The sequence below is a fragment of the Corvus cornix genome, chromosome 5 (assembly GCF_000738735.6).
Source record: "Corvus cornix cornix isolate S_Up_H32 chromosome 5, ASM73873v5, whole genome shotgun sequence".
In the NCBI taxonomy this organism is placed as follows: domain Eukaryota; kingdom Metazoa; phylum Chordata; class Aves; order Passeriformes; family Corvidae; genus Corvus; species Corvus cornix.
In genome coordinates this window covers 2,435,194-2,462,020 of record NC_046335.1, presented here as the reverse complement: position 1 = coordinate 2,462,020, position 26,827 = coordinate 2,435,194, and the positions used below count along the sequence as shown (strand labels likewise).

The following is a 26,827-nucleotide window of genomic DNA, read 5'->3' as shown; positions in this document are numbered from 1 at the left end:
GCTGCCCTAACCCTTCCCCTCGCCAAGCCCACTGGGACTTCTGTGAAGGTGAAAACCCCTTCATGCGGCGGGAAGAGCGGTGGGAGCGCCGAGCCGGAACAGAACCCATCACCACCACACGCCAGGCCCCGCCATCTTGGCGAGGCCCTGAGGGCGGGACACGGCGGGAGGGGCGCGGCCTCTCGGGGAGGGGGCGTGTCCAGCCCGCCCCCGCCCAACCCGCGCGAGGGGCCGGCGAGGCGCTGAGGGGGCGTGGCCGAAGGGCGGAGATCGGCGGCGATTGGCTGCGGTTGGCAGCGGTCGGCTGCGATTGGCTGAGGGGGCGCGGGAGGGCATGCGCGCGCGCCGGCCCGGCATGGCCCCGCCCACCCTGCCACGTCCGTGCGGCGCGTGCGGCGGGGCCGGCGCGCGCGGGTGAGTGCGGAGAGGGGCCCTGAGGGGCTGCGGGAGGGGACCTCTCTGAGGGCTCGGTTTGGGGAGGGGCTCCCACCCCCGAGGGGCTGCTTCAGCTCAGGGGTGCTGTGGGGACCCCATCGAACGGCTGCGTGTATGTGGGGGGTGATGGGACTGCCCCGAAGGTCTGTGTGTGGGGCAACAGGATGCCCCCCCCCCTCCCCCTCACCGAGGGGCTGCGGATGAAGTGAGGGGGTGCCCTCAATAGGCTTTGTATGAGGTGAGGGCACCTCTCTGAGAGGTCGGTTTGGGGAAAGCTCCCACCCCCGAGGAGCAGCTTCAGCTGAGTTGAGCTGTGGGGACCCTCCGAGAGACCGTGTGTGGGGTGAGGGGGTGTGGGACCCCCCGAGGTTCTGTTTGTGAGGTGTGGAGACCCCCCCCGAGGGGCTGTGTGTGAGTGGTGGGCGTGAGGGGACTCCCGCAAAAGGCTGCATGTGAGGTGAGGGTTTGAGGGGATCCCCTCGAGGGGCCGTGTGTGAGGTGGGGAGGCCCCCTCGAGGGCTTGGCTGTGCGAGGGGTTCTGCCCCAAGGGGCTGCTTCGGCTCAGGAAAGCTGTGGGGACCCTCCAGGGGCAGAGCTGGGCTCTGTTACTCCGTACCCCAGAAGTGCGGAGCTGGCAGAGGTCTGGACAAGCACCCTCTCGGGGGTTTGAGGGTGTTCCCCGGGATGGCAGTTCACCTCAGGGGATCCCTGGGCATACCCTGCTCCCAACACACGTGGGGATCCCGGGATGCTCCAGGGAAACTTGAGCTGTGCACCAGGACGACCCACAGGCCAGAGCTCTTCTCCTTTACTTCAGTCCTTTTTTTTTATTTTCAATTGGCAGTATCCTAAGTCATATTCCTGCCTCCAGAAAATGAGTGTAGCTTTCAATTCCATCCTGCTCCAGCTGTGCCGGAAGTAGTTGGGAAAATGACTCTTAGTTGGTTACTCATTGCTCAAAGAGCATCGAAACTTCTATTCCCTCCCTGTGCTTTTCGTGTGAGCTAGGTGTGCTGTACCCCTGAGCTGGAGTTCATGAGGTTTGCTTTATTCTGTACAGACACTGTTTGAATGTTGATATGGACACTTGGGAATTCTGCGGGACAGAGGAAAAGTGACATTGGAATAGTTGAGCTGTAGGAACAGAGAAATGTGTAGAAATGTTTCTCTTTGCAATTCATCTTTCCCGCTGTTTCATTTTGAAAATTCACTCGGGATGACAGTTTGTGTTGCTGTTTAATTGCTGTAATAGCAAATTTCTTTTACTTTTATATGCAAAAGTAGGATGAGAACTGGGATTTAAAGGCCAGTGTGTACCAGCAGGTGGCATAAAAAAAGATTTTGTGTTGTTTTGTTTTTTTATTTTAAGGAATTTCAGTTGGGTTTCTGGAGCCGCTTTCACTTTTGAGGCTCATTATGCCGTGACGCTTCACATTCTGTTCTGTTCTTTCTCTGAGCCCTGAGGTGTCTTGTTTTAAAAAGTGTCATCCCAAACACTTTTTTGTTCCTGCTGTTTATTTGGCCTGACCAGTGGTGTGTGACTGCTGTATCATTCATGGTGCAGCTAAGGTAATCTGAAGATTTATAAAGAAATTAGAAGTTTTCATGAGCTCTGCTCATACCAGAACTCTGACCAGGTATTCCACAGGGGGCAGAGTAAGAATTATTTTCCTTTATCAAAGAATTTCAGGTTGGAAGGGACCTTAAAGCCCATCTCATTCCACCTGCTGCCATGGACAGGGACACCTTCCACTATCCCAGGTTGCTCCAAGCCCTGTCCAACCTGGCCTTGAATGCAATAAGGCAAATACATCCCTTTGCTTGCTGTCATCCAGAATAACCCCCAGTTCCCCAATCTCTTTAATCATTAACAGGTGTCTCACTGTCACCTTGGCACTGGTGTTTTCCCTGTTAATGGACACTGTGGAGCTGTGCTTGGCAGCTGGGCTCTGCAAACACACAGAGCAAACAGGACAGCCCAGGAGAGGCAGTTTGGGCTGTAGCTGTGGCATCATCTGCTGTGGGATGTGGTGTCTTGTGCCTCAGAGATTAAGTATTTATGGGATGGGACTGGTTGGAAAAAAGTGCATTATTCCCACTGCAGGTTTTAAATTGAACAGGAGTGCAAATGATGTTTAGACAGGTTGTTGGGAGGTTTCTTGAGAGTGATGCTTTCCTTTCCAGCGGGCTGTAAAGGTTAAATACCCTCCTCAAAGCCTTATCAGGCTGGATTTTTCCAAGATAAACACAAAGCTCCGTGTGCTGACTCTGGCTGACGTGCGCCGTGTCCGGGTGCACACGCTCTGTTAACCCAGCGGCCTCAGCAGGTGAAGGCTGAGCAGCTTCAGATAAAGTGAACAACAGTTTATTCACCTTCTGTGAACTCCCTGAGGAGAACCCCACAGTGTGCTACAGCCAGGGGAAACAACTCATTTAGAGATGAAACCATGCCTTACTCGTGTCGTTCCGTTCCAGATCTCCGGCTGCAGCCATGATGCCCGTGGCCACCGTGATGCCCGACGACACGCCCATGTTTGACCCCAGAATCCTGCAGGAACTTGACTGGAGCGAGAACACCACGACCTTTTCTCCTGCTATTTCTCCACTGGATCCAGGGGATGGGCTGGTCCTGAGACCACTTTGCACAGCTGATTTAAATCGAGGTAGAATCCTGATTTATCATCAACAGAAATGACCAGACTGAGTTGATTACATGTATTTCTTCATGAGTCCTCAGTAGATTTGGATTGCTCATTTTCTGTGATTTGGGTTGTTTTTATCAGTGAACAATTAGATGGAATTATAGAACATCCTGAGTTGGAAGGGACCCACATGGATCATTGAGTCCAACTCCTGAACCTGCACAGGACACCCCAACAATCCCACATTGTGCCTTGTCCAAATGCTTCTTGAGTTCTTGGGGTTGTCACCACATCCCTGAATGTGAGCACTTGGTACCATGGATTGGTGCTGTATTGAGTGACCCTGAAAATTTGGTTTACTGTTTAAATCCTAAAATTCAAGTAGACTCTTCCAAATACTCCACAACTTCCCATTCACCATGGTTTTGGAGAGGGAGCATGGTTGTTCATACTGTTCCCTTTAATACCACAGCAACGTGAACAGGCATCTTGGTGCATGAATTCTCCTTCTGGAATTTAGATATAAAGGTTGTTCTGGACTCATTATTTCAGGCCTACTCGAGCTTTAGCCAATCCTTCAACATTGCTCAATCCCACTGTGGTGGGCTGGTGCCATGGGGATGGTCCCTTTCCAAACAGCTGTGTTGGGTTGTTCTGTGCTATTTGATTGTGTGTCTGTCCCTCACTGAGAGTTGTTTTCCCCCCTCCTTTCCTACCAGGCTTTTTTAAGGTTCTGGGTCAGCTGACGGAAACTGGAGTTGCGAGCCCGGAGCAGTTCATCAGTGAGTACATCATTATTCCTTGGCATTTCCATAGAGCTTGCAGGGAATCAGAGGATACTGATGCTGACAGCAAATCTGCTTGGGTGTGAGGCTCCTGACTGCCTGATGCCAGAGGGAGTGATTAGTTCAGCTCCCCTGAGGCAGCCTTGGCACTCAGCCTTTGGATCCAGTTTTAGCTATCCCCAAGGGCTGCTTGGCTGGGACAGGCCTAAATTGTGAAACTGGTTTTTAGACTGAGCTTTAGATGCCTGGTAGGATGGATTATTTGGGCTGAATTTGGGTTGCTCCAAGCCCTGTCCAAGCTGGCCTGGAACACTCCCAAGGACGGGGCAGCCACAGCTTCCCTGGACAACCTGAGCCAGCCCCTCATCTCCTTCCCAACATCCCATCTAACCCTGCGCTCTGGCAGTGGGAAGCCGTTGCCCCTGGTGCTGTCCCTCCAGGCCCTTGTCCAAAGTCCCTCTCCAGCTCTCTTGGAGTCTACTTTAAGTCCCCTTTAGATCCCACTCCTGGACTGGACAGGCAGGGGGGAAGCAGCCCAGGGATTCAGGGAATCACAGGATCTAAGCCAAATTCACCACTAATCCATGTCCCCAAGTGCCACATCCACACAGCTTTTAAATCCCTCCAGGGATGGGGATTCCACCGCTGCCCTGGGCAGCTGTGCCAGGGCTGGACAACCCTTTCCATGACATTCTTCCCTGTGAGCGAGGTGAGGCCCTGGCACAGGGTGCCCAGAGAAGCTGTGGCTGCCCCTGGATCCCTGGAAGTGTCCAAGGCCAGGTTGGACGGGGCTTGGAGCAGCCTGGGATAGTGGGAGGTGTCCCTGCCCATGGCAGGGGGTGGAATGGAATGAGCTTTAAGGTTCCTCCCAACCCAAACCATTCCATGATTCTATGTGGTAGTGCCTGTGTGCAGCGATGCTCAGCAAGGAGGGTTCTCTGGGCAGATAAGGAAAAGGCTTTTGTGTAATTCCTGCTTTTTCCTGGGTTAGTCTGACTCCGGGGCTTTCATATTCTGGGGTCTTGGGTGCATCTTCCCTGTGATCCCACAGTGATTTGCAGTCAGAGGCTGTTGCAAGCATCAGACTTCACTGAAATTTAATGTGAGCCTGAATTGCCTGTTCCACTCTGTGCCTGCTCCCACAGAAACCTTTGAGCACATGAAGAGGTCTGGAGATTACTACGTTACCGTGGTGGAGGACACAAACCTGGGGCAGATCGTTGCCACGGCAACGCTGGTTATAGAACATAAATTCACTCACTCCTGTGCCAAGGTAAATCCTGCAGCTGGGAAGGGAGGGAAAGATCCTGTCCCTGACTCTGGGCATGTTGGTTTTATGGTGTTACTGTGTGATGACAACCTCAAGTTGTACCAGGGGAGGTTTAGGTTGGATATTGGGAAAAAATTCCTCATGGAAAGGGTTGTCCAGCCCTGGCACAGCTGCCCAGGGCAGTGGTGGAGTCCCCATCCCTGAGGAATTTAAAAGCCCTGTGGATGTGGCACTTGGGGACATGGGGCAGTGGTGGCCTTGGCAGTGCTGGGGACGGTTGGGCTTGATGGTCTTAGAGGGCTTTTCCAACCTTAAACATTTTAAAAATACATGTTTAAAAAGATCAAATATTTTCTGCATTTAAAAAATATATCACATCCTTGAGTGCCAAGCTAATAGTAAAAGGAAGCTTTGGCTTTTCCTAAGGAAAAGGATCACTTGGAGGTCTGTCCCATTGTCCCAGTGAGCTTTTGAAGGAGTCAGATGTGGTTCTGAGGGAGCAGATGGCTGAGGATCTCCGTGCTGGGAGTCCCAGCCAGGCTGTGAAAACAGGGAGCTGGAAGGGCAATTCCAAGGCTAACAGACACTTGCCTGTGTTTTCAGAGAGGCAGGATAGAAGATGTGGTGGTCAGCGGGGAGTGCAGAGGGAAGCAGCTTGGAAAACTGTGAGTATTCCCCACCTTTGCCATTCAGCAGCAGGTGGGCACCAAACCCTTACACCTGACACCTTCCTGCCAAGCGCCTGGGAAGAATTGAGCCAGCAGGGATCACCAGCTGGGAATAAAGTGATGTGCAGGAAAACACAGAGAGTGCTGTCAGCCCTCAGTGTTGTGGCTGTGATAATTTAACTAATTAAATATTCACTGACCCGGCATTTAACTGCTGATTTTTTGTCTTTTCCAGATTAACGTCCACCCTCACCTTGCTAAGTAAGAGACTGAACTGTTACAAAATCACGCTCGAGTGTCTGCCCAAAAATGTGGATTTCTACAAGAAGTTTGGCTATTTGGTATCTGAAGAAAACTACATGTTTCAACGGTTCTTTAATTAACAACTTCTAGGTGTTTTTGGGTTTTTTGGGTTTTTTTTTTTTTTGGAAAGACTGTTGGTGGAGGAGCTTGTGCTACAAACATTCTCTCCGTGGAAAATTTATATAGTTTATTGCTGCAAATATAACAGTCCCTATAAGTAATGAACATCAAATGTGTAAATCTTAGGGGAAAAAAAATAACTGAGGTTTTAGAAAGGGTCCTCTGGGTTAGAAAATAAGTTTAGAACTAATTTTTACTACTGCTGAGTCAAGGTGAAGCTTTTCTGTTCTAGCTGAGTTACAAAGAACTCGTTAAAGGGATGGTTTTTAACCAAAGGTATATATTTTTATCTCAAATTTTTTCTTGCATTGTATTTTTCTAAAGGTTTGTGCTTCTTAGTAGCCAAAGGACAGCCCCTGGGACTGTCCTGCTGGCTGTGCTGATGGAAGGATGATGTAGCTGGGTAAGGGATGAGGCTTCTCTTATGCAGAATTAGTGACACAGAACAGGTCTTTGTTCTGGTTTTTTCCATGACACCTCATGGAAGTGCTGGTGGTGCATCAGAAGTTTTATAGGCACTGTTTTCCAAGACTGGATTTGTTACTGTTGGTGCAGGTTGGGGAGAATCCTTACAGGCTGTGCTGAATTCCCAGTCTAAAAATGGATGTGCTTCTCACTGCAGGGCTCCTGCACTTTAGCTGATAACTTGGTTTTCAGGATAATTACTTTTTTCTGACATAAAAACCCCAAACATGGTTTGCAACAGGGCAGAGGTAACTGGGAAATTGGAATGTCTGAAGGAATGTACCCCATCCATAGTGGGGTTCTGGCTAGCTATCCATGGGAATGGGATTGGGATTGGCAGATTGAGCTTCACTTGAGAGAGCTGGGGGTGTTCAGCCCTGAGAAGGCTTAGAGCCACTTCCAGTACCTAAAAAGGAGGGAGAGGGATTTTTGTATGGGCAGATAATGCCAGGACAAGGGGGAATGGCTTCCCACTGCCAGAGGGCAGGGATAGATGGGATTTGGGAAGGAATTCTTCCCTGTGAGGGTGCTGAGGCCCTGGCACAGGGTGCCCAGAGAAGCTGGGGCTGCCCCTGGATCCCTGGAAGTGTTCCAGGCCAGGCTGGACAGGGCTTGGAGCAACCTGGGATGGTGGGAGGTGTCCCTGTTGGACTGAGATGAGTTTCAGGACCCTTCCAACCCAAACCATTCTGGGATTCACTGAACACACCTGGCCCAGTCACTGGAACGCCAGAGGGCCAGGTGGGCTCTGGTTTTGCCAGCAGGGATTTACAGCACAGCGAACCAGGAGAGAAATTGCCCTTTCTGCTCCAAAGGGAGTGTTGCTGCTGTGGAGCTTCCCTCTTGCTGTTAAGACTGGATGAATGATTTTAGCACTTTTGCCAGGGGTGGCAAGCAAATAACGTCCAAAGCCCTGTTCCCAACAGTGGTGTTTTGTGTGGGGAGTGACAAATCCCACATCCATGAATAGGGCATTATACCCAGCCGGGGTTGTTTGTGGGCAGCCAGGCCTTCCACACTGTCCTGCTTTGTGCTCTGGAGAGCGACTCTACAGTGCTGGGGGCTCTGCTTGATCTTCCTGAGGGTTCTCCACTCCATACAGTGTCTCCTTGGTGATGTCTGGTTTATTTATTGATTATTTTTTTAAGGAATATCTTTGTTTAAGCTGAATAAATGATTGCCACCTGTATCTGTGTTTCTCATGGAGTGAGGATGTACTTGTTGAGCAGCACCACCTGCTGCAGGTACCTGTTCCCCTTCTCTAGGCTGAAAAGAACACTTCCAGCAATTCCACGTGGATTTCTCTCCCCAGAGAAAGCAGATGTGCTCCTCTGACAGCATCTGCATGGCTTGAGCCCTGACTCTAATTCTCTAAAGCAGGTCCTGCTTTCTGCTGGCCCAAGTGATTGAGGTGGATTTTCTTGCCTTCCACAGTTTTAATTAATTTGGAATTTCCACTGACTTTAAGTGGATTATTTGAATTCCATGGTATCTACACCATCTAAACAGCCCCAGGCCCTCATTAAGAGTTAATGAGAAGATCAGAGAGAGGAGCAGGTGCTGTGGCCCGGCTCAGATCATTGTAAAACAGATGAATGGGGTTGAGAGCTGGGAGTTGTGGCTGCATCACAATGGCCCTGCCGGGCACAGCCCCCGCCCAGCAGCTGAAGAGCTCTTTGTTCACCCCAGAGGTGACATTCCCACCCCTCTGGAAACACAGGGGCTGGAGAGCTGAGAGTGCCCAGGCTGGGGCCTTGGAGGTGCCAGTGTGGGGTCAGGTGTGCCCCTGGGACACCACAGTCACAGGGGGGTGTTTGGAACTGGCACAGGGACAATGCCACAAGTGCCAGCACTGCACAGCCCCAGGGGGAGGGAACAGCAACTGCAGCAGCCCTGAAATTTATCCACAGTACAACGGGCTGAAGAGGAAAAAGCAAGGGGCCTTATATGTATTATTTACGTTTGTATTTTAGATCTATTTTTATATATACATATGTATATTGTGTATGTATATATAAAATCTGTATATGACATTTATAATGTATACATTTTTTTTATATACACATACACAGAGAGACTATATATATATATAGTATATAAAATCAACCATGACCTCCTTGAAACAAACACCAAACTTTTCATAAATGTCTTCCCCCTGGGAAGCTCTTCCCTGGACCACAGAGCCATGTTTTTATATAGTTTTATATATATCATTATATATAGCTATACCTGTATATTTTTTTTTATACAGCATAAAAATATATTAAAATATATATATCTCAAAATAGCAGTATTTGGACACACAGTTGATGAATCCTGGAGAATCCCAGAATGGTTTGGGTTGGAAGGGACCTTAAAGCTCATCTCATTTCACCATCCCAGGTTGCTCCAAGCCCTGTCCAACCTGGCCTGGAACACTTTTTTTTTTTGGTCAGAAACCAGCCCTAACAGCCTTACCAGTTTTTCCAGAGGTTGAATTTTACCTCCTCCCCAGGCCTTTAATTTTTTGGCTAACAGCTTTCCCACCCTGAGGAAGAGATGTCCATCTCCTTCACTCTGCTTCCCCTAAGCTGGAAAAGGGAACTTCACCAGCTTGATGTAGAGCTGTGGCTTCCCAAAGATTTGTGTTTGAACTAGGGGAAATAAAAAATAATAGTTCACCCTCTACTTCTCTTTCAGGTCCACAGTGAGGGACCCTGCTTCCAATTCCTGCCTTTAGTTCAACCCCCAAAACCAAATATTGAAACACCTACTGGCAGTGAAACTCCAGGAGACAGACACAGGAAGTTTTAAATAGGCGGCTTAGTAATAGACCTGAGGAAAATTAAATCTCAGAATCCCTTAGGATCTGCCAGGCAGACAGACCAGAATGACTGTAAAAGGCACCAGGAGGGGGTAATGCCATGAAAAAAACTAGACTGACGAAAAATCCTTAGTCATGGAGCTTGTCAGTAGTAAGTGAGCGTTCCCAGGACCCCAGACATGGACTGGAGAGATGAATCAGTGCCTTCCATCTGTGTTTCATCCCTCCCCTTCCCCAGGGACCTGCAATAGGAAGGGATTTGATGCTTCCCAGCCCAGTTCCAGCAGAAGCTGGTGGCTGGCAGTGTCTGGGAGCTGTGCAGGGCCAGGCACAGCCCCACTGCTGCCATGTGGGAGCCTCGTGCTGCAACGGCCGGGAATTCATTTCCCAACAGCCCCAGAGCATTCCTTTATGGAGAGTCAGTTCAGAGCAGGAACAAACCCTCTACAACTGCAAAACCAGCACTGCCCCCCGAGCCAGGCAGCTGGACACTGACACAATGCAGTTCTCCAGGAGATAAATCACTTCCTTTTTTCCAGCTGAAAAGTTCCTAACTAAAGCATCACACTAGTTATTGCAGATCTTTTTCCCCCTGAAGGAATTACACTGTTCCATCATTGTTGTAGGTGGCCGAGGCTATCAGCAGGAACAGGAACGTGCTGCTGAACCCTGGTTCAGCACTCCAAGGCCTTCACATTCCATGGGAGCAGAGGTTATGAGGCTGGAAAGCCCTGGAAAGCCTCACCCCCTCACCCTGTGTCCTGGCTCAACTACCAGCCTTGACTCCCTGAAGGAGGTTTCCTCCTCAGCTATCACCCCCATCTGTTCCAGAGCAGCTCTAACCCAGACATGGATTTCCAAACCAGGTTCTGACTCCCTGCACAGGCCCTGACAGAGGCCAAGAGCTCCACATGCTCCCGAGGGATCATCCCTCCGCAGACCTTCCCAGGAGATGCAAGGCCAGGCAAAAGAGATCCTCACTGAACAGCTGCCCTGTTCAGATGCCTGCCTTCAACTTCCCAGAGCTCTGCTCTCAGGGATCCCCCCAGCACAGGCTGTCCCTTCTGAGGGGACACAGGACAAGTGGCCATCCACACAAAGTGTATCCAAGTGCAGGGGGACAGCTGGATGCTCTGATCCCCAAATCCCGAGGCCATTTTTTCCCTGGTAAAACACAGTCTGGTTACCAAGCTCTGGATACCAAGCCCCAAATACACAAGTTTTTCTACCAGCTTTGCTCAGTGACCACAGTGCCCCCAAGGAGCCATCATTCCATTCCTGGCTTTTACACAACAAACATTGGGAAATAAAGCAGAGGCAGAACCAGGACTGTGCTTGCACAACCTCTGTGCTGCTGAGACAGGAGAGTTACAGCTGCACAAAGCACCCTGAGAATTCCCAATCTGAAAACCTTAAAGCACCAAGAAGTGTTTCCTCAGCTGAGTCTCATGTTTTACAAGACCTGAGGTGAATCCTTTAAGTCTTGATCCCATTATGGACAGTGCTCTAGGCCTCAGTTTTCAAAGACAAATCCAACTTTTACCTCAAATGATGCAACTGCTGCCTTGCAACAGCAACTACTTGAAAACCAGTTTGAGGATGCACTGTTCTAGATTGTTCAACTTGAATTAACCTTTATGTTTATGTTTCTAAAGCACATTTCTGCCACAATATATACTGAGAACAAGGTGAATTTTAGCAAACTTTTTCTTTACTAAAGTCTCTTGTTATAAATTACACAAATAACTTTATAAACAAATCCCCCCCGCTTGCATTTTGTTTAAAGTAATAACTTTATATCATACAAATAAAGAAATTTCAAGTATGAAAAGTGCATTATTGCAATAATACCTCTTTGCAAGTCCAAAAATCTTGGTTTAGAATAAAACTGTAAAGTGTAAAAAAGGAGTAAAACAATCAGTGCCATCTATTCATTCAAGAAGTCCAACATCTTAAAAATGATGCTTAGTGTGTTGCAGAGGCAGATTTACACCTGAAAGCAACATGTAATTGAAAAGAAGCTATGTGTGTTCATTGTTTTGCATTAATTCTTGTTTTGTTTTCCCTAGTTTTCTTCACCTTTCTCAGCAGGAATTCTCACTACAACCAGTGCTTGTCCTCAGCCATCACCCATTCTGTGCTGCTGCCACCTGCATGGTGCCGAGGTCTTCATCCTCCTCGTGCATCCGCTTCAAACTTCCTGCAGGAGGCAAGAGGCAACTTCAGCCACAGGAAACCAGGACATTTAAGCACTCCACATCGAAGTTTAAACTCGGCTTGCACACCAAAAGCAATCCCCCTTCCCAAGAGTTTGGGATTCTGCTGCTAAAGGTTTATGTGGGGAGTGTAAAAAGCACCTGGCACCCCCAGCAGGAGAAGCTTCTCACCTGTGCTGCCAGGTGGGACTGAGAGGGATCTCTCCAGCTGCAGAGGTGACATCATCTGGATGGTTAATTTTGCTAGATAGATGGCTTCATATTCCTGGAAAGGTCCAAAAATGTTTATTGCAATTACTTTGGCATAAAGCTTTGTGAGGATGAGCAGGACCAATTCAGAGAGCATCTCACAGTAAGGCACAGATTTGGGAGGAGGAGAATTCTTTGTTGCTTTGATGTGAATGACAAAAACCATCAGGAAAGTCAGAGGAAAAGAGAAGTTCAAGGATGACTAAAGAAACGGCTTTAAGGAACAACCAACATTCCCTTTGCAGCTCCCTCAGCACCAACCAAGACATTTCAGAGCCTCTGAATCACTGCACAAACCAGGATTTTTATTTCTCCTCCATTCCTGGATTTGCTTTGTCCAAAGCTTAGGTGTAAGGAAGTGAGGTGCCCACTCATCTTCCTCCCAAAGCTTCACTACAGCTCCTGACATTTCCTTGAAGGGTATTTGTGTAGTATATGTTCAGTCTAAGTAGAAATGTCTGTTTGGCAGGAAGATGAGTCATTAAATGGCTTTTCAGTTCTGATCAGGAATAAAAAAAGTCACCTGAAGTTGATGGACAAATCCAGCATTAGGATTAATACAGAATCTTCTTTCTTGGACATAAGTAAATGCATCCCTTAAAAAGAGAAGGAGAAAACACCTCAGTGAAAAATGGAGTTGTCCTTCAGATTATCAGTTTTTCAAAACTACAGAACCCCTAAGCTCTGACCAGAACTGGTCTGCACAACTGAAATTGCTTGCCCAAAGCAGGAAGAGGCAGCTGTACAATTCTGTTTGCCCACCCCAGTGCTCAGCTCACTTTCCAGTTCAACACAGGCTTGGAACAGCCTCTGGGGCCTCTCCCACGGTTTTATCCATGGATGGAGGCTGGTGCCTTGCTTCTCTCAGCAGCAGGTGCCTAATTCTTAAAAAAAAAGAGATGTAAACACATCTGCAGTGAAGTGAAATGGAATAATCAGCCCCTGGTGAAGTCTTAGGTAAGGCAGTTGTTACCTGCTGAGACTGAGTGAAAACACAACTGTTTCTGTTCCCTCCAAAATAATTATTCACCTCACACCACCTCAATTAAAACCTGAATACCTCTTCTTACCTGTACTTCACCCCAAATGTTTCCATTATGTATGCAATAACTAAGGCAGCACTGGAAAAAAACCAAATAAAAATTAGTAAATTAGATTTCAATTGTTTAAAAATATTTATATCAGGATGGATTATTTCCTACCTTCTAGAAATCCCTGCGTTTCCATGGACAAGAACTTTTCCTGAGAAGGGAAAAAAAAAAACCCAAATCAACCATATTTGTATAAATTGAATAAAATTCTCCATAACAAGGAAAAACCACATTTCAAAGAACTGGGCAGCAGCAAGGCACATCCAAGAAAAACAGGTTTTGTCTTCCTTCAGCCTGAATTTCTAACTACACTCTGTCCACTGGGATACAGGAACTGGGATTCCTGCTCCAGGGAGGATTCTGAGTGCCAGAATGACCACAGTGCAGATTTCAGGTCCTACATTAGAGAGGGGACAAGGAAATTTCATGCACAGAACACAGCTGTGTTTCAAGTGAAAAAACCCCAAACCCCAGAGGTTCATTTTCCAGTTAGAGGCAAAAGGAAAGAACACTTTGCTCTGAATTTGTCTAATACAGTTCAAATCAAGCATAAGAAACCCCTCAATTTAAGAAAAGCTCATATTTACATACCCCTAAGTTAGTTTTAAAGCTTTAACAACACTTTAATAAATGAAGGAAAAGTTAATAGAGTTTTACCTCCACTTTGTAAACTTCCATCAATAAATTCTTTAGTCTGAAAAGAAAAAAAAAATTTTAAGTCTCAAACTTCCGGATTATTTTAAGCGGCAGTACCACCTAAATTGGGTATAATTTTTATATCAGTCTTTATTTACAGTGACAATAAAGCACCTTTATGCAGACTTAAACCTCACTCCAACTGGACATTTGTATTTCTTTTGTACTTTTTAAACTATTCCTAAAACTGTCAGTGCAAATACAGTGTGAAGGCACCGCTGGGTTTTTTGGTGGAAGAAGGAACAAAATGCTTTTGCTCAGCTGCAAACTAAACTAAACTAAAGATACAAACCCACAGCTCAAACCAAGGGTTTGTTCTATAATGGGCACTGTTTAATTTACAAGTTACTTTTTAATTCCTCTGCTGTAAACATGTTTTAAGACACTGTAAAACTTACTTACTACTTTGAATTTGGTTTAGAATTTGATACAAGAAACATAAATACTCTTGGGCTCAAGTAGAAATTTCCCCCAGGTCAAGGTCCCCAAAATTCCCCCATGACCAAATCTCTCTGTTCTGTGCCAGTCTTTTTAAATTTTCTTTTTTTTTTTTTTGATACCATAACAAGAAGCAGCTCTTACAACTCCACCTGTTTCCATACTTATAAAAAGGAGTTAATTACACTTATTAAAGTATCAATAATAAGGTCAAGAGCTGGTAGCACTTCCAGGTGCCTCAGGCTGAGTATCCCAAATGTGAAACTGGTATCTGTTCGTTCAGAAAACTCCTGGGCAACTCCATTCCCAATCCACACACTCACCATAGGGAAAAATCGGATTATATTCTCCACTGGATTATCTGCAATATCCAAGACTAAATACCTGCAACGAAAACAGTTCCTGTGAGAACACAACACCACTGAGTTGCTACTACTGGGACACACAGAGCTGCTACAACCCCTCCCCTGCACTCACACCTGCAGGAGGAACCCAGCACAACCCCCCAGCTTTAATTCCTGCTCTAAACTCCAGAACTTCAATCTGTGAGGAAGGGAGTGAGGAATCTCCTCCAACATCTCCTGACAGATTTTCCCTCTCAGAAATCACCCAACACTGAAGACAGTTACTGCAAACTATGGATAATTCTAATCTGCAGACTCGGCCAGAGTTCAGGATGAATAAAATTCATGGTTTGGATTTAAAGTCTTTCTGCACCTCAGCACGTTTTTCAAACAGTTCTGACAACGTGAAAATACTCGGGAAGAACACAGACACAAAAGAATCTTGATCATTTCTCACCTAAATAACTGTTGGAAGTTTGGTTTAATAAAATTTGCTTCAATGTTTTGCCGTATGCATATTACATGGGTTATTCCATGTTTCTGGAGTATAGGTAGCTGTGGAGAAAGAGAAAAAATACCTTTTTTAAATTGCAGATTCGTCTATTACACAGTAATAAAAAGAAAAACTATACTTAGATACAAACTAGGGCTATATCAAGGAAAATCTGAGCTGGTTTTCTAGAATTCAGAGTGTGAAAATGCCGTATTTCAAAAAGAAAAAATTCCTAACAATGACAAAAAAGGAAGACATTCAATGAATTTGTTTGTCTCTGCCCACCTTTCACTTTGCCTGAAATTGCAAGTCCCTCCATGAGGGAGGAATTTGCAGCCAGCATTGGATTCTTGCTAGAATCAGACCATGAAAAGAAGATCCTTTAAACCATGAGGCAAATTTGCAGAGCCAAGCTGTGCCTTAGCAGTGTTTGACTTTATTGTAGGTTTAATTTTCCTTGTTTTAACGTCTGTGTGCGAGTTGCCAGCTCTTTTTGTATTGCAACCCTTCAGCAAAGGAAATAGGAATTGCTAAAGTGTCTCAAATAGTTTACATTTTCTAAGAAAAATTATATTTAAGATTCAATTTTAATACAAATAGCTCAGACCATCCCACAAATGCACCACATATTCCTTCCACTCTGGCATTTTTCACGTTCCAGTTCAGAACGGCAACCAAATTTACACCTCCATAGATACACTCGAGCAGATCTCCACAGTAACAAATCAAATCACCACAGCAAAGCTTCCCTGTGAGAGAATATTCTGAAAATCATACCTTGCTTTTCATAGCTGAAGAATATGGGCCTAAAAATAACCCAGGTAAGATTTCCTAGGAGGCAGAAGAAAAACAGACATTTAATACCAACTCAAAATGATTTGAAATACCACATTTCACTCACCTCAGACCACAGCCATGGACACAAATAATTTACACATGACTGAGATGTGTAATCAATGTCATTTATAGCAGGACAAGGGAAAAAAAATGGTTTAGCAGGATAAAAGAAACATGATCTTGGTGCAGGAGATCTTGTTTTGGACCAGGAACAAAGTGCTTGATTTGGACTGAGTTCCAGGTTGATTCCTGCATCTCACCCAGCCCCAGATCAAGTGAAGGGAACTCTTAACTTGCTTTATAACCCTGTCTTGTAATTAACTCCAAATTGCTCTCACGGAAAGAGATGCACACAGGGAAATTCTCTAGCTTTGGCCTAGCAGTGGGAAAATATCAGTTTTTAACCATTCATCTCCCCACAATAAAGATATGCAGGTGTGTAGATCTTATCTTGAGCAAAGATTTGACTGACACCATGGTAGGAAAATTTTAATTGTCCATCCTACTGGAAAACACTCCCAAGTTTAAGGCAGAAGGCAAAGCTCTGATACATTTTTAGTAATCATCTAAAAACATTCAGAAAGACAAAAATGTAATATTTGGGAGATTGCTGTTTTAGCACAGCAGAGATGCAAACACACCTGTATTCCAAGCTGGCAAATCCTCACCTTAATTAACTAATTAATTCTGTCAGCCATGGTGCTGCTTGACACTTTACAGGTAAAGACTGATTTTGATACCTGCTCTTTTTTCTCCTCATTAAATGCTCCATGGGTTTTGCCTCAAACAGTAAATAAAAGTATCCTACCTGCATCTCTCTCCTCATGGGATAGGTCCAATCCTTAAAAAAAACCATAAAAATTAAAAATAATTATATATACAACAGAGAAAAACATTCAGGCAGAGATCTGTACGTGCATTTTATAGAGAACAACCACCCTCTATGCTCTGTACAAGCTCCCTGCTGCACACCAGGCACGTCCCTGCTACCTTTCCACACGGATGCCAGCACCACCCAAGTGCAAGGAACACTATTTGGAAAGTTAATGTGAAGAAACCTCAGATATTCTACAAAGAATCCTTAAGGCTGGAAAAGATCCTTATCAGCTGTACATCCACACCTCAGCTTTCTGCTTAGAAACTTCCCTCTGAAGTGAGGAGGGGGAAAAAAGAGAAAGGGAAACAGCTTTAGAACATCCTGTACTAGTCAGAGAAGGAAAAGAATTCTTTTGGCTGGTGCATTCCCGCAGCCACTGAAAAAACAGAAGATAACAAGTGGAGCAGGTAACTCCCTTAAAATCCACACTGCCTCACCTAATGCACTTTGACTGGGAATATTCCGGATTCAGCTTGAACAGTTCCAGAAATCTGTGCTCTCCACGACCACAGCAAGCCATTACAGCGAGTCTCCACTATTCCCCACCCTACAGTAAACTGGGAAGGCTCCTCACACTGTAAATAAACACCTGTGTCCATGATCCTGCTGGTCATTTACAGCCCAACACCCCCTTCCACAGAATCCCAGACCGTCAGGACTGGGAAGGTTCACCTCCCATTCCCAGCTGTCCATTTACCACCAGAACTGCCCAGAGCAAATGCCAGGATCAACATTTCCATCCTTTGCTCCATTCTGCAGCTCTGCCAAAGCTGAACAGAAAACTGCTCAGGCAGAGACTATTCCTGTCTTTCCTTCCCTACAACTCCCACTGGCCTCTATTAACAGGCTCTTACTCATTCCTTGACCCTCACACATGAAGGAGTTGGAGCTGAGATCCCAGTTACCATCTGGAGGTAAAAAAAATTAACAAAAAGGGACTAGTCAAATATATCCAATAGACTGCATCCATTTATTTACATAACTCTGTTGTTTGATTCACACACACACACCAGCAGCTAAGGAAAAACTTCCCCTGTGTTCTGATGTCCTCAGAAGTATGGGGAAGTTAAACTTTAAATATTCCAGCTGGGAGGAGAGGTCTGGAATACAGCAGGAAATTGCAGCACTGTCCACCTGAGCACCTACACTTGTCCCAGTAGCAGCAATTTCACATTAAACCTCTTTTTACTGACACAATAAAAATCCTGTGCTTCCCTCAGACACCCCCACAGTGCACAGGGAGGATTTTCCAGCTCTTAGTAGGGGGATTAGGAAGGATTTTAGTATCAGGGAAGTTATTCCGGAAAAGAAAGCAAACAAACATTAAGCCACTCCAGACAACCCTTTGGATACCACCTAAAGTGGCAGCACAAACAGGGAAATAAAATGCACTGAAATGGGCTTTGCAGAAGACACACAAGGAGCTGAATTACTTCTGCATGTTCCAGCTGGAATAATAAACTCCTGAAGCTGAAAGGAGAAATGCTGTGACAAAAAGATGGTATTTACAGAACTGTATCCTTTGAAGGCTGACCTGAGAGGGTTCAGCACAACCCTGCTGGCTTGCTCTGTACACAAAAGCATCATTCACTCCTCCAAAGGCCAGAAAACCCCAGGTTTGTCCAAGTTTAAAACCAACCCTAAGAGCAATAAACTCTGAAAAGCTTAAGCTGCACTCCAGGAATATACAAGCACTTCAGTGGGTTTATTACTCTGTTTGTAGAATTTAAAAGTCTTAATCTGGAGCACAATGAAAACACAAATTCATCACTATTTTGGCTAACACCACATTGCAAATATTCATTTCCAATGCATCAGAGGCAGGAATTTTTTAGTCCCAACAGCTGTAAACTGGGTAAGAATTGAGCAATGCAAGTCCAAAGGGAATCAAATCCCAAAAGACAGCACAGATGTTCTGAACAAGAAACAAAATGTCACCACAGGCCCCAGACACTGGTCTTCAGTGCCCTTCAGGAAGCAAAAAAGATACAGTTTCCAACGGGATTTAGTCTGCAAAATAACTCTCTGAAAGACAGTGTTTAAGGAAAACATTTAATCTGAGATGAGTACACAAACTACTGAAAGAGTGATTTTGGTGATTGCTGACAGCCCTTCAAGGCTTTTCAAACCAACAATGCCAGATTATTCAAATGTTATGCAAAGTTATGTAAAAAACCCAATCTATTAATGGAGACTGAACTCAAGCACAGGTTCCATTTAAGGAATTCATTCATCAGCCAGGTTTTCCACACTGTCTGGAGCACCCAGCAGACAAATAACAACGGAAAGCTTCTCTTTTGATCAGACCAAATGCAAGAATTTTGCTAAGAAAACAAAGGGTGATGCCAGAGGTGGAAGGAAGAACAGCATTCCTTGCTGCCAAGGATTTGGGAGGTTCTCCAGAACAAGCGACAACTCACTGGAAGTCTCACACATCAGTATTTGCAAGACACTAAAGAGATGGAAGTGCAAAAAATAACCTCCAAACCACCAAAGTTTTAAAGATGAGCCACTCCCCTCTGACACATCTCCCTAAACAAGCAGAAGGGGGAATAAAGCACATTCCAAATCCCTCCCTTCCCCATCCCATCTCCAGCTGAAATAGATGGAAGCTATGAATTAACAGGTAAGGCTTGTCCACACTACAAAGAGCTTCTTGGTATCCAATATCCAAACGACACCAAGAGCAGCTCTGCCAACAGTTTGGGTAATTTTGTCCGTCTTTTGCCAGGGATACACCTGTTCTTCCTTAGAACAGTTTAATGGCAAAAAGTGACATGTGGGCTTTTTTCTGTAAGAGTGACCTTGGCTAGGACTTAATCTAAAAAAAATCATATTATGATTTTTTTTTTTCATTAGTTTAGCAGCCCTGACATTGAGCCTCTGTACCAAAGCAGAGAGTGTGGTTTTTAAACACAGCACCCAACCTGCATATGCCTCTCCAGAAGGAATGCACTGAAATGGATCCACGTGACGTGGCTTAACTGGTCCCTCACTGAGAGCTGAAGCCTGCAGACCCATCTGATTTTCACACATAAAAAGGGACATCCCCAGTCTTTGTCAAAGCTCAGCTCTGGCTGAAAGGCAGTCCCAGTTATCATGGTTAAATTCCTGCTGCCTTATAATTAGTAAAGCCTGTAAACCACACGCTGGCCCAGGTGAAGGGAGAAGCTCTCTCAGAGGTGCTGAAAAAACCACCAGGAAAAGAAATCGAATCAGTAGTTCAGGAATCAGACATCAGGAAGTCTTTTCTAGATTTCACTGCTGCCTCTCACCTGCTCAGCATCACCCACCCCTGCAATGACTCCTCCTATTTCCCAGACCATCACTCAAATCCTTTGGAAAAGCTGCCCACAGCTCTCAGTAAAACCTCCCTGTCCACTCCAGGTGTCCAACCCTTTCCCAACTCCCAGACAGCTCCTTTGCTGTTGATTTATAGCATCACTTTCCTCTCCACACAGATTTCTCTTCCCATCACAATTCATCACAGCAGGACTCCCACATGATGGATTGTGCACCTCAAAAACCCAGGGCTGTCAGAACCCGCTTGCCTGAAGCTGTTTCCCTGTCTAGTGAGGCTGTAACACTCCAAGTCTCTCCTCCAAACCTGCTACAAGGTTCTCCCACAAGTTGTGAAGCTGGAGCAACAGAAACTGTTACGGCAGCGCCAGCCAGGGGCTCTGACCTGCTCCAGCTCCTGCACCTGCTCTGGCCAAGCGATCTCCTGGTTCTGCCTTTAACCCCTGCACAGGAAATTAAAATTACAGCCTGACAGTGTTGTATGAGAGCACTCAGAGGGCAGGATTACATCAACTGCCAGCAGCACTGTCATCCCCCTGCCCAGGCTGCAGCTTGGACTGGGGCTGCATCCTGATCCCACAACAATGACCTCGACACAAAGGCTTTATGCTTAATTCCCAGGCAGCCCTAAGTGTCATTTACACCATGAAATGAGATCACACCTTGGGTTTGAAAGCATTTTACATATTTTATACAGCCCAACCAAGTGGAGGAGAGGGATGTTATCATTAAAGACCCCCACAAAAATCGAAATCAATTTGTAAAATGGAACAACTGCAGAAGAAAACTTGAAATAGTAAAGCAGTAGCAGAGCACGCTCAGTTGCCATCTTTTAATAAGAAAGCAGACAAACTAAACGAGGTACTGAAAGAATATTCAAGGAAAATATTTGAGTATCACTGAAACCTGTCACATCTATCACCGTGAAACGTGGTACTCAAGAGCCTCAAAATTAGCTACAAACAGGAATGAAGTGAAAGGTTGTGTCTTCAGTTTCAGTCATGCTTTGTGCTCTTGGACAGTTACATTAAAAATACGGGAGTTTTTATACAAATAGTATTATTTCAGCTGGAAGGGACCTATAGCTATCATTTAGTGCAACTGCCTGACCAGTGTGGCTTAAATATATTTTTCCCCACACAGAAATCCTGGTGCAAGTCTATTAAATTTACAAAATTAGACCAAATCCTTTCGTCCCCTCAAGGCATGGGCATGGCACTAACAACCTTAGGGAAGGTTTGGACAGTGCTGCTACCCCAAAAGTGGCTGAGGGCTGCTGAAAGAGGCTGGAGAAAGGGTGAGGTGACATTCCCACCCCTGCACAGCTGTTTCATCCCATGGCCACCACACTCAGGAAACGATACAGGGATGGAACCAGTTTTACAGGGAATTCTGTGTATTTGTCAAGAGCACTGAGACAATGGGAAGGCCTCACCAGAGACATTTTTGCTATTGAAAAGACAAAGGAATACAAAAGCAGGAAGGTGGAGAAGAGCAGTAACAGCAGGTGGGAACGACAGAGCACACGGAGGAAGGAAGAAGTGGACAACAGGGAAAGAAAGGTTATTTTAGCAGAGAGAAACACAAGCCACAGAAAAGGATAAAAGGTAAAACTAAAGGAAAAGTAGAAATGGAAAGTAGAAACAGAACAATTCTTATTTGCCCCACTCTCTAACACTGGTCCCGAAGACACCTGGTTAAACACCATCAGCACACAGGATCAGCAGCACTGATAAAAACTCTTCTCATATAATTTTATTCCAATAAAATTGGAAATAAAGCAGGGGAGGCAGAATCCTTCAGCTTACAGGAAGCACAGAGCCAAGTGCCAGGAGTGCCACACTCATATGGATTATCAGAACTGGTTGTAACAGTACAAGAATGGACTTTTTCACACCCCTCCTTTAGTCAGTTCATGAGTTGGGCTATACTGAGACAATCCTCATTTAGATGAAAATCCCCAAACACACCTTAATTCCCAAATTCTACAAACTGCTCTGCTGTGCCTGTGTGGATCCCACCGGGCTTTCCCTGGATGGGAGGCACAAGTTAATCAGGGCTGACAGACTGCTCAACTTCAGCTGCCACAGAGCACTTTTCTGATTTATGCAAAGCAGTCTGATAGTATCCCACAGAGTTGTGATCAAAATCTGTCACCTGATTTACATTTCCCAGCACAACACAGCGTTTGTTCTCCATTTTTTGGGCTCTATTACGTGGGCAGGTAAAAGAATTCTAATGATACAGGCTTCCTACTTATTTTAAAGAGTCTGCAGAGGAAGGGAAAAGCTGTGTTTTAAGGGGGTTATTTGTGTTTCCTATCAAAAGTGAGAGTAAAAAAAGTTTGATAGATTTGTTCCACCTTTAGACAGACTGCATCACTTCATAGTTAAAAAAAGCAGTCAGAAATACATTAGCATTTCAGACTAAATATAGCTGTCAAAAATGTAAATTTCTTTTCTTAAAAAAAAATCCCCATGTGCTAAAAAGAACTCAGCTTTTATGCATAATAAAAAGGCAAATATGTCTGCTTAGTCAATACGCTGCTAATTTAATTACAAAACCCATGGAGAGTCCTAAAAAAATTCTAAATACATCACGAACACTTGGCTTGCTCAGCCTGATTGCAAGCAAATATGCTTTAACAAAGAAATAAACTCGTAATTATTGTTGCGTTCTCATTATATATATCCTAGTTCTTTTTTTGTTTAAAATTTAATGGGAAAATAATTTCTATTAAATTCCTTCAATTATTCCAGTCCTTACTGACCTTCTTTCCAGAAGTACTAAGATGTCTCAGTACTAATAAGCCAACATGTACTAATTGTTATTAACCTGACCCTTTTTACTGGGTTTTTAGCCATATTTTTCCCCCCAGTAACACAGAACTTCTAAAATTTAAGAAAGTTTGAGGCCTGACCTCGGAAAATGCGCTGATTTTAGGAAAAAACCCATAAATATCTAAGCTCAGAAATGGTTCCACATCACATATAATCACTATTACTCATAAACCAGAGATATTCACTATCACCAGCCTATAAAAGAACACACGGTTCACAGACGTTCCCAGTATAAACCAGCAAAGCTTTGCCAGAATGATGAGTTCCAGGTTTTCCGGCATTTCCCAAGCTCCCAAAAGTACCACCAGCCAAGAGGTTTAAAAATCCAGCAATCCCTAACACCACTATATGGATTAGGGACAGGGCAAACAACATCCAGGCTGGAAAAGTGACCTATTTATCCAGAGCACATCCCTGCAGCCTGCCCCAGTCAATCCAGGCTGCTCTCTCCCCTCAACACTTTTGCATGTGCCAGGAAGGAATGTGATGTTGTGCAGCCAACCAGTGATGTGGCTTTATTTTTAATTATTATTATTATTAATAAAGCTGTCACATGGCTACGAGTGTCAGCTGGGAGAAGGGAGCTGGGGGTGGCAGCTGGATTGAGTTAAAGAAGAGGCAAAGCTGCACTTTTGAGCAGCAGGAAGTCAGCCAGGGATTCCCCAAGTTCTCCCTCCTCCCATTCCCAGTATTTTGAAAAAAATCTGCCAAGCCAGCATTAAACCACCCATCATCAGCTTCCTGAAATATTAGGGATCATTCCTCATTAAAGAGCCTCCTTGCTGCAATGGATAAGAGATGATCTTCTGCTTTCCAGGAAAATCTGCATTTTGTGGGCAGAATGACTTTAGTTTCCTCAGTTTGCTTCTCCAAAGCACTGTCTTAAGGACTGGGCTTAAGTCTCTCACACTTTGCTTTTAACAATTTACCTCCACAAGAACTTTAACATTCACCACTGGCTTTCGCTTTTCTGTTTCCTCCACTTCAACTATTTATTACCTTGTATTCAGAGCTTGGAATTTATTTACATGATCTTGTATTTAGATCAAGTCAAACACAAAAGTAGTATGCTGAAAGGAATTCTTAGTTTTTAGAATCAGTTCTTGAAAATCCCCACTATGTGAAGTTCTAACACACTACACATCACATTATTTAGAGACAGATCACAAAAAAAGCCAAAAATAAAAGCTACTCTGAAAGACACTGTATTATAATCTCAGTTTTCATCAGTTAAGAGTTGTTAGACTGGCAGCGAGCTCTGCTTTTATTTTTACTTTAACCCCACATTCCTCCTTACCCATTTTAGATGAAAAGCCACCCAGGCTAATTTAGTTAACCATTCTCAGACAGAACTGTGGATAACACAATTGGTTTCTCCAGAAAGAAAAGATATTTTAAAACAAACAAATTATAAGCCTCACAGGGTGGTAGATGATTTGTGTTGAGATACAAAGTGATTATAACTTTGTGAGAACAACTAAATGACTTCTAACACCTCCAGAGCTCTGAAATGACGGGGGTATTAAATCCTGACAACAAAAACAACAAAAAGAGTCACTCCCATTTTTCGGGTAATTTACCACCATAACAGCACTGAGCAATGCTGTTCAAACAGAAATAAATGCTGATGTTTAGAAATGCATGACAATCTATAGACGCCTGAAGAGCTCAGACACTCTCAGCTTCCCTCACGCAGGCTGTGACATTTCGCATTAAATATTTGAGGCCACCAAAGGGGGGGGACACTCGCGGCTGTTTGTGACACACAAAAACGAATCAGCAGCGTCCAGGGTCAGCGCCGGGGAGTTCAGCCAAGTTCAGAAATCAGACACCGCGCTGACCCGGCTCCTGTGACACCGCACGGCTCAGTCTGAGCACACATTGCCACCTGTCCTCGTCCGCAGGGAAGTCCTGGCTCTGGAACACCGTGAAAATACCTCCCCGATGGACTCACCCGAGCGCAGGATTGTTTGTGGAGGAGCGGAGAGGTGGAAGGCACCGAGTGCTCGGAAGGCACACGAAGGTAGTCCCTGCTGGGGCTGCTCACACAGGGGCAGCCAGCGGCACAGGGACACGGCCGGGGGCCTTACAAAGGCAGAGGGACACGCAGGGGGAGCGAAAGGGCGGATAACGCAGCCTGTGACACACTGAACGCAGAAAAGGGGATACAAAAAAGAGTGGGGGCTGCTACGGGTGGGCAAAAGCCAAAGGAGATGAAGCGGGAGGTGCTCCGTTCCCTAAATGTGACGGCGGCAAGATCGCCCGGAGAAGCTGTAGCTGCCCCAACCCTGGAAGTGCTCAAGGCCATGTTGGACAGGGCTTGGAGCAAGCTGGGATAGTGGGAGGCTTCCAGGCCGGAGGCACCAGAGACGGGAGATACCGGAGGGCCGGGGGTCTGCGAGGGCGATGGAGGGAGCAGAGCCCAGCAGCGACCGGGGAGGGAGGATGCGGTCCGTGGTCGCAGGGGGTGTCACCAGCACAGGGCGGGACACGGACCCGCGGCCTGCGATGGATCCCAGCGGGAGCCCCGCGGGAAGGGGCGCGGGAGGCACCGCAGGGCTGTGAGGGGAAGCCCCGGCGGGGCCGCGGGCCGGGCGTGTGCGGGGGGCCGGGACCGGAGCTCCCGCTCACCTCAGAGTCCTCTTTGGCCTGCGGCAGCGCGGGGAAGGCCGGCTTGGCGAGCTCCATGGCCGGGCGCTGTCCGGGCGGGGCAGGACCCGGGGCAGGGCGGCTATTTGGGCAGCGGGGCCGCGGGCTCCAGCTCGGGAGCGGCAGGAGATGGAGGCGGCGAAGGAGGAGGCGGCGGCGGCGCGCTCAGCCGCTCGCGCCCGGCCGCCATGCTGCTGCTGCTGCTGCTGCCGCCTCTTCTTCCCTCCTCCTCCTCCTCCTCTTCCCTCCTCTTTCTCCTCCTCCTCCTCCTCCTCCTCCCAGCCTCCCGCCCGCCCCCGGGCCCGCTCCCCCAGCCCCCGCCCCGCTCCGCCCCGCTCCGCCCTTAGCGCTCTCCTGTCTCCTCCCGGGCAGCTATCTCCCCGGTTCGTTTAATGAGCCCGCTCGCAACCCCTAAATTCGGAGTAATTCACCCCAAAGTTTCAGTAAGGGGCGCTTCGCCCGTTAACGCTGACCAGGGCCCGGCTCGGAGCGCCTCCGGCCGGGCGCGCTCCAGGCACGGCGCGGCCATTAACGCTCCCTGTCTCCGTCCCCTGACATTCCCCAGGGCTCCTTCTCACACGCCCGCTTCCATCTTGGCTCTATCGCCCGTGGGAATGACGCTGCTGCCTCACGTTTTAGCTGGCAACGCCAAGCGGGTCATTTCTGGACTGCCCAGGGAGGCGGTGGAGTCCCCATCCCCGGTCCAGGGAACGCCTGGACGTGGCCTCAGTGCTCTGGGTTGGGGGACGAGGTGGGGACTGGTCACAGGCTGGACTCGATGATACCGGAGGTGTTTTCCAACCTGGGATGACTCTGGGATCTCCAATCAGCTCCTCTTTGTGTGAGTGATGCCCTCAGACACCTCAGTGCTGGGGCAAGAATCTGTTTTATTGCTTTTTGAGGTCCCATGCTCTGATAACTCCAGGAGAGCTGGAGAAGGACTTTGGACAAGGGCGTAGAGAGACAGGACACAGGGAATGGCTTCAAACTGCCAGAGGGCAGGGCTGGATGGGAGATTGGGAACTGGGAATTCTGCCCTGGGAGGGTGCTGAGGCCCTGGCACAGGGTGCCCAGAGAAGCTGTGGCTGCCCCTGGATCCCTGGAAGTGTTCAAGGCCAGGTTGGATGGGGCTTGGAGCAACCTAGGATAGTGGAAGGTGTCCCTGCCCATGGCAGGGGGTTGGAATGAGATGGTCCTTAAGCTCCCTTCCAACCCAAACCATTTTATGATTCTATGAGACTTCACTTAAGCTGCAGTTTTTCATTCCTGTGCTTTTTGGTGAACTAAAAACCTACACTGGTGTCAC

The 26,827-nt window shown here is 46.6% G+C and overlaps 2 protein-coding genes across 3 annotated transcripts; one reads left to right on the top strand and one right to left on the bottom strand.

The window, feature by feature from the left end:
* The first annotated feature begins 356 nt into the window (after nt 1-356).
* On the top strand, nt 357-6,498 carry GNPNAT1 (glucosamine-phosphate N-acetyltransferase 1). Of its 2 annotated transcripts, none has more exons than XM_039553224.1 (6): nt 357-414; nt 2,911-3,098; nt 3,797-3,859; nt 5,008-5,135; nt 5,736-5,797; nt 6,036-6,498. In XM_039553224.1, exons 2-6 carry the CDS (start codon nt 2,927-2,929, stop codon nt 6,181-6,183), a joined length of 573 nt encoding a protein of 190 aa, XP_039409158.1. In that variant the 5' UTR covers nt 357-414; nt 2,911-2,926; the 3' UTR covers nt 6,184-6,498. The 2 variants fall into 2 exon arrangements, with proteins under 2 accessions (XP_039409158.1, XP_010408268.1); XM_010409966.3 differs by lacking the exon at nt 357-414 and adding an exon at nt 474-673.
* Nucleotides 6,499-11,180: 4,682 nt separating this feature from the next.
* STYX (serine/threonine/tyrosine interacting protein) lies at nt 11,181-25,755 on the bottom strand. The gene is made up of 11 exons (XM_039552743.1): nt 25,504-25,755; nt 16,664-16,696; nt 15,796-15,849; nt 14,983-15,080; nt 14,505-14,565; nt 13,705-13,741; nt 13,159-13,198; nt 13,027-13,077; nt 12,480-12,552; nt 11,879-11,972; nt 11,181-11,691 (listed from the first exon to the last, which is right to left on the bottom strand). The coding sequence occupies exons 1-11, from the start codon at nt 25,558-25,560 to the stop codon at nt 11,618-11,620; spliced, it is 672 nt and encodes a 223-aa protein (XP_039408677.1). The 5' UTR covers nt 25,561-25,755; the 3' UTR covers nt 11,181-11,617.
* Between the last annotated feature and the right edge of the window lie 1,072 nt (nt 25,756-26,827).

Excerpts from the sequence above, each read along its gene's own strand:
- GNPNAT1 (XM_010409966.3), top strand. Across the intron at positions 3,099-3,796 it reads CACAGCTGATTTAAATCGAG|GCTTTTTTAAGGTTCTGGGT; the intron begins GTAGAATCCTGA and ends CTTTCCTACCAG. Across the intron at positions 5,798-6,035 it reads GGGAAGCAGCTTGGAAAACT|ATTAACGTCCACCCTCACCT; the intron begins GTGAGTATTCCC and ends TGTCTTTTCCAG.
- STYX (XM_039552743.1), bottom strand. The coding sequence starts at position 25,560 with ATGGAGCTCGCCAAGCCGGCCTTCCCCGCGCTGCCGCAGGCCAAAGAG. Across the intron at positions 13,742-14,504 it reads TAATCCGATTTTTCCCTATG|ACTAAAGAATTTATTGATGG; the intron begins GTGAGTGTGTGG and ends TTTTCTTTTCAG. Across the intron at positions 11,692-11,878 it reads AGTCCCACCTGGCAGCACAG|GAAGTTTGAAGCGGATGCAC; the intron begins GTGAGAAGCTTC and ends TGCCTCCTGCAG.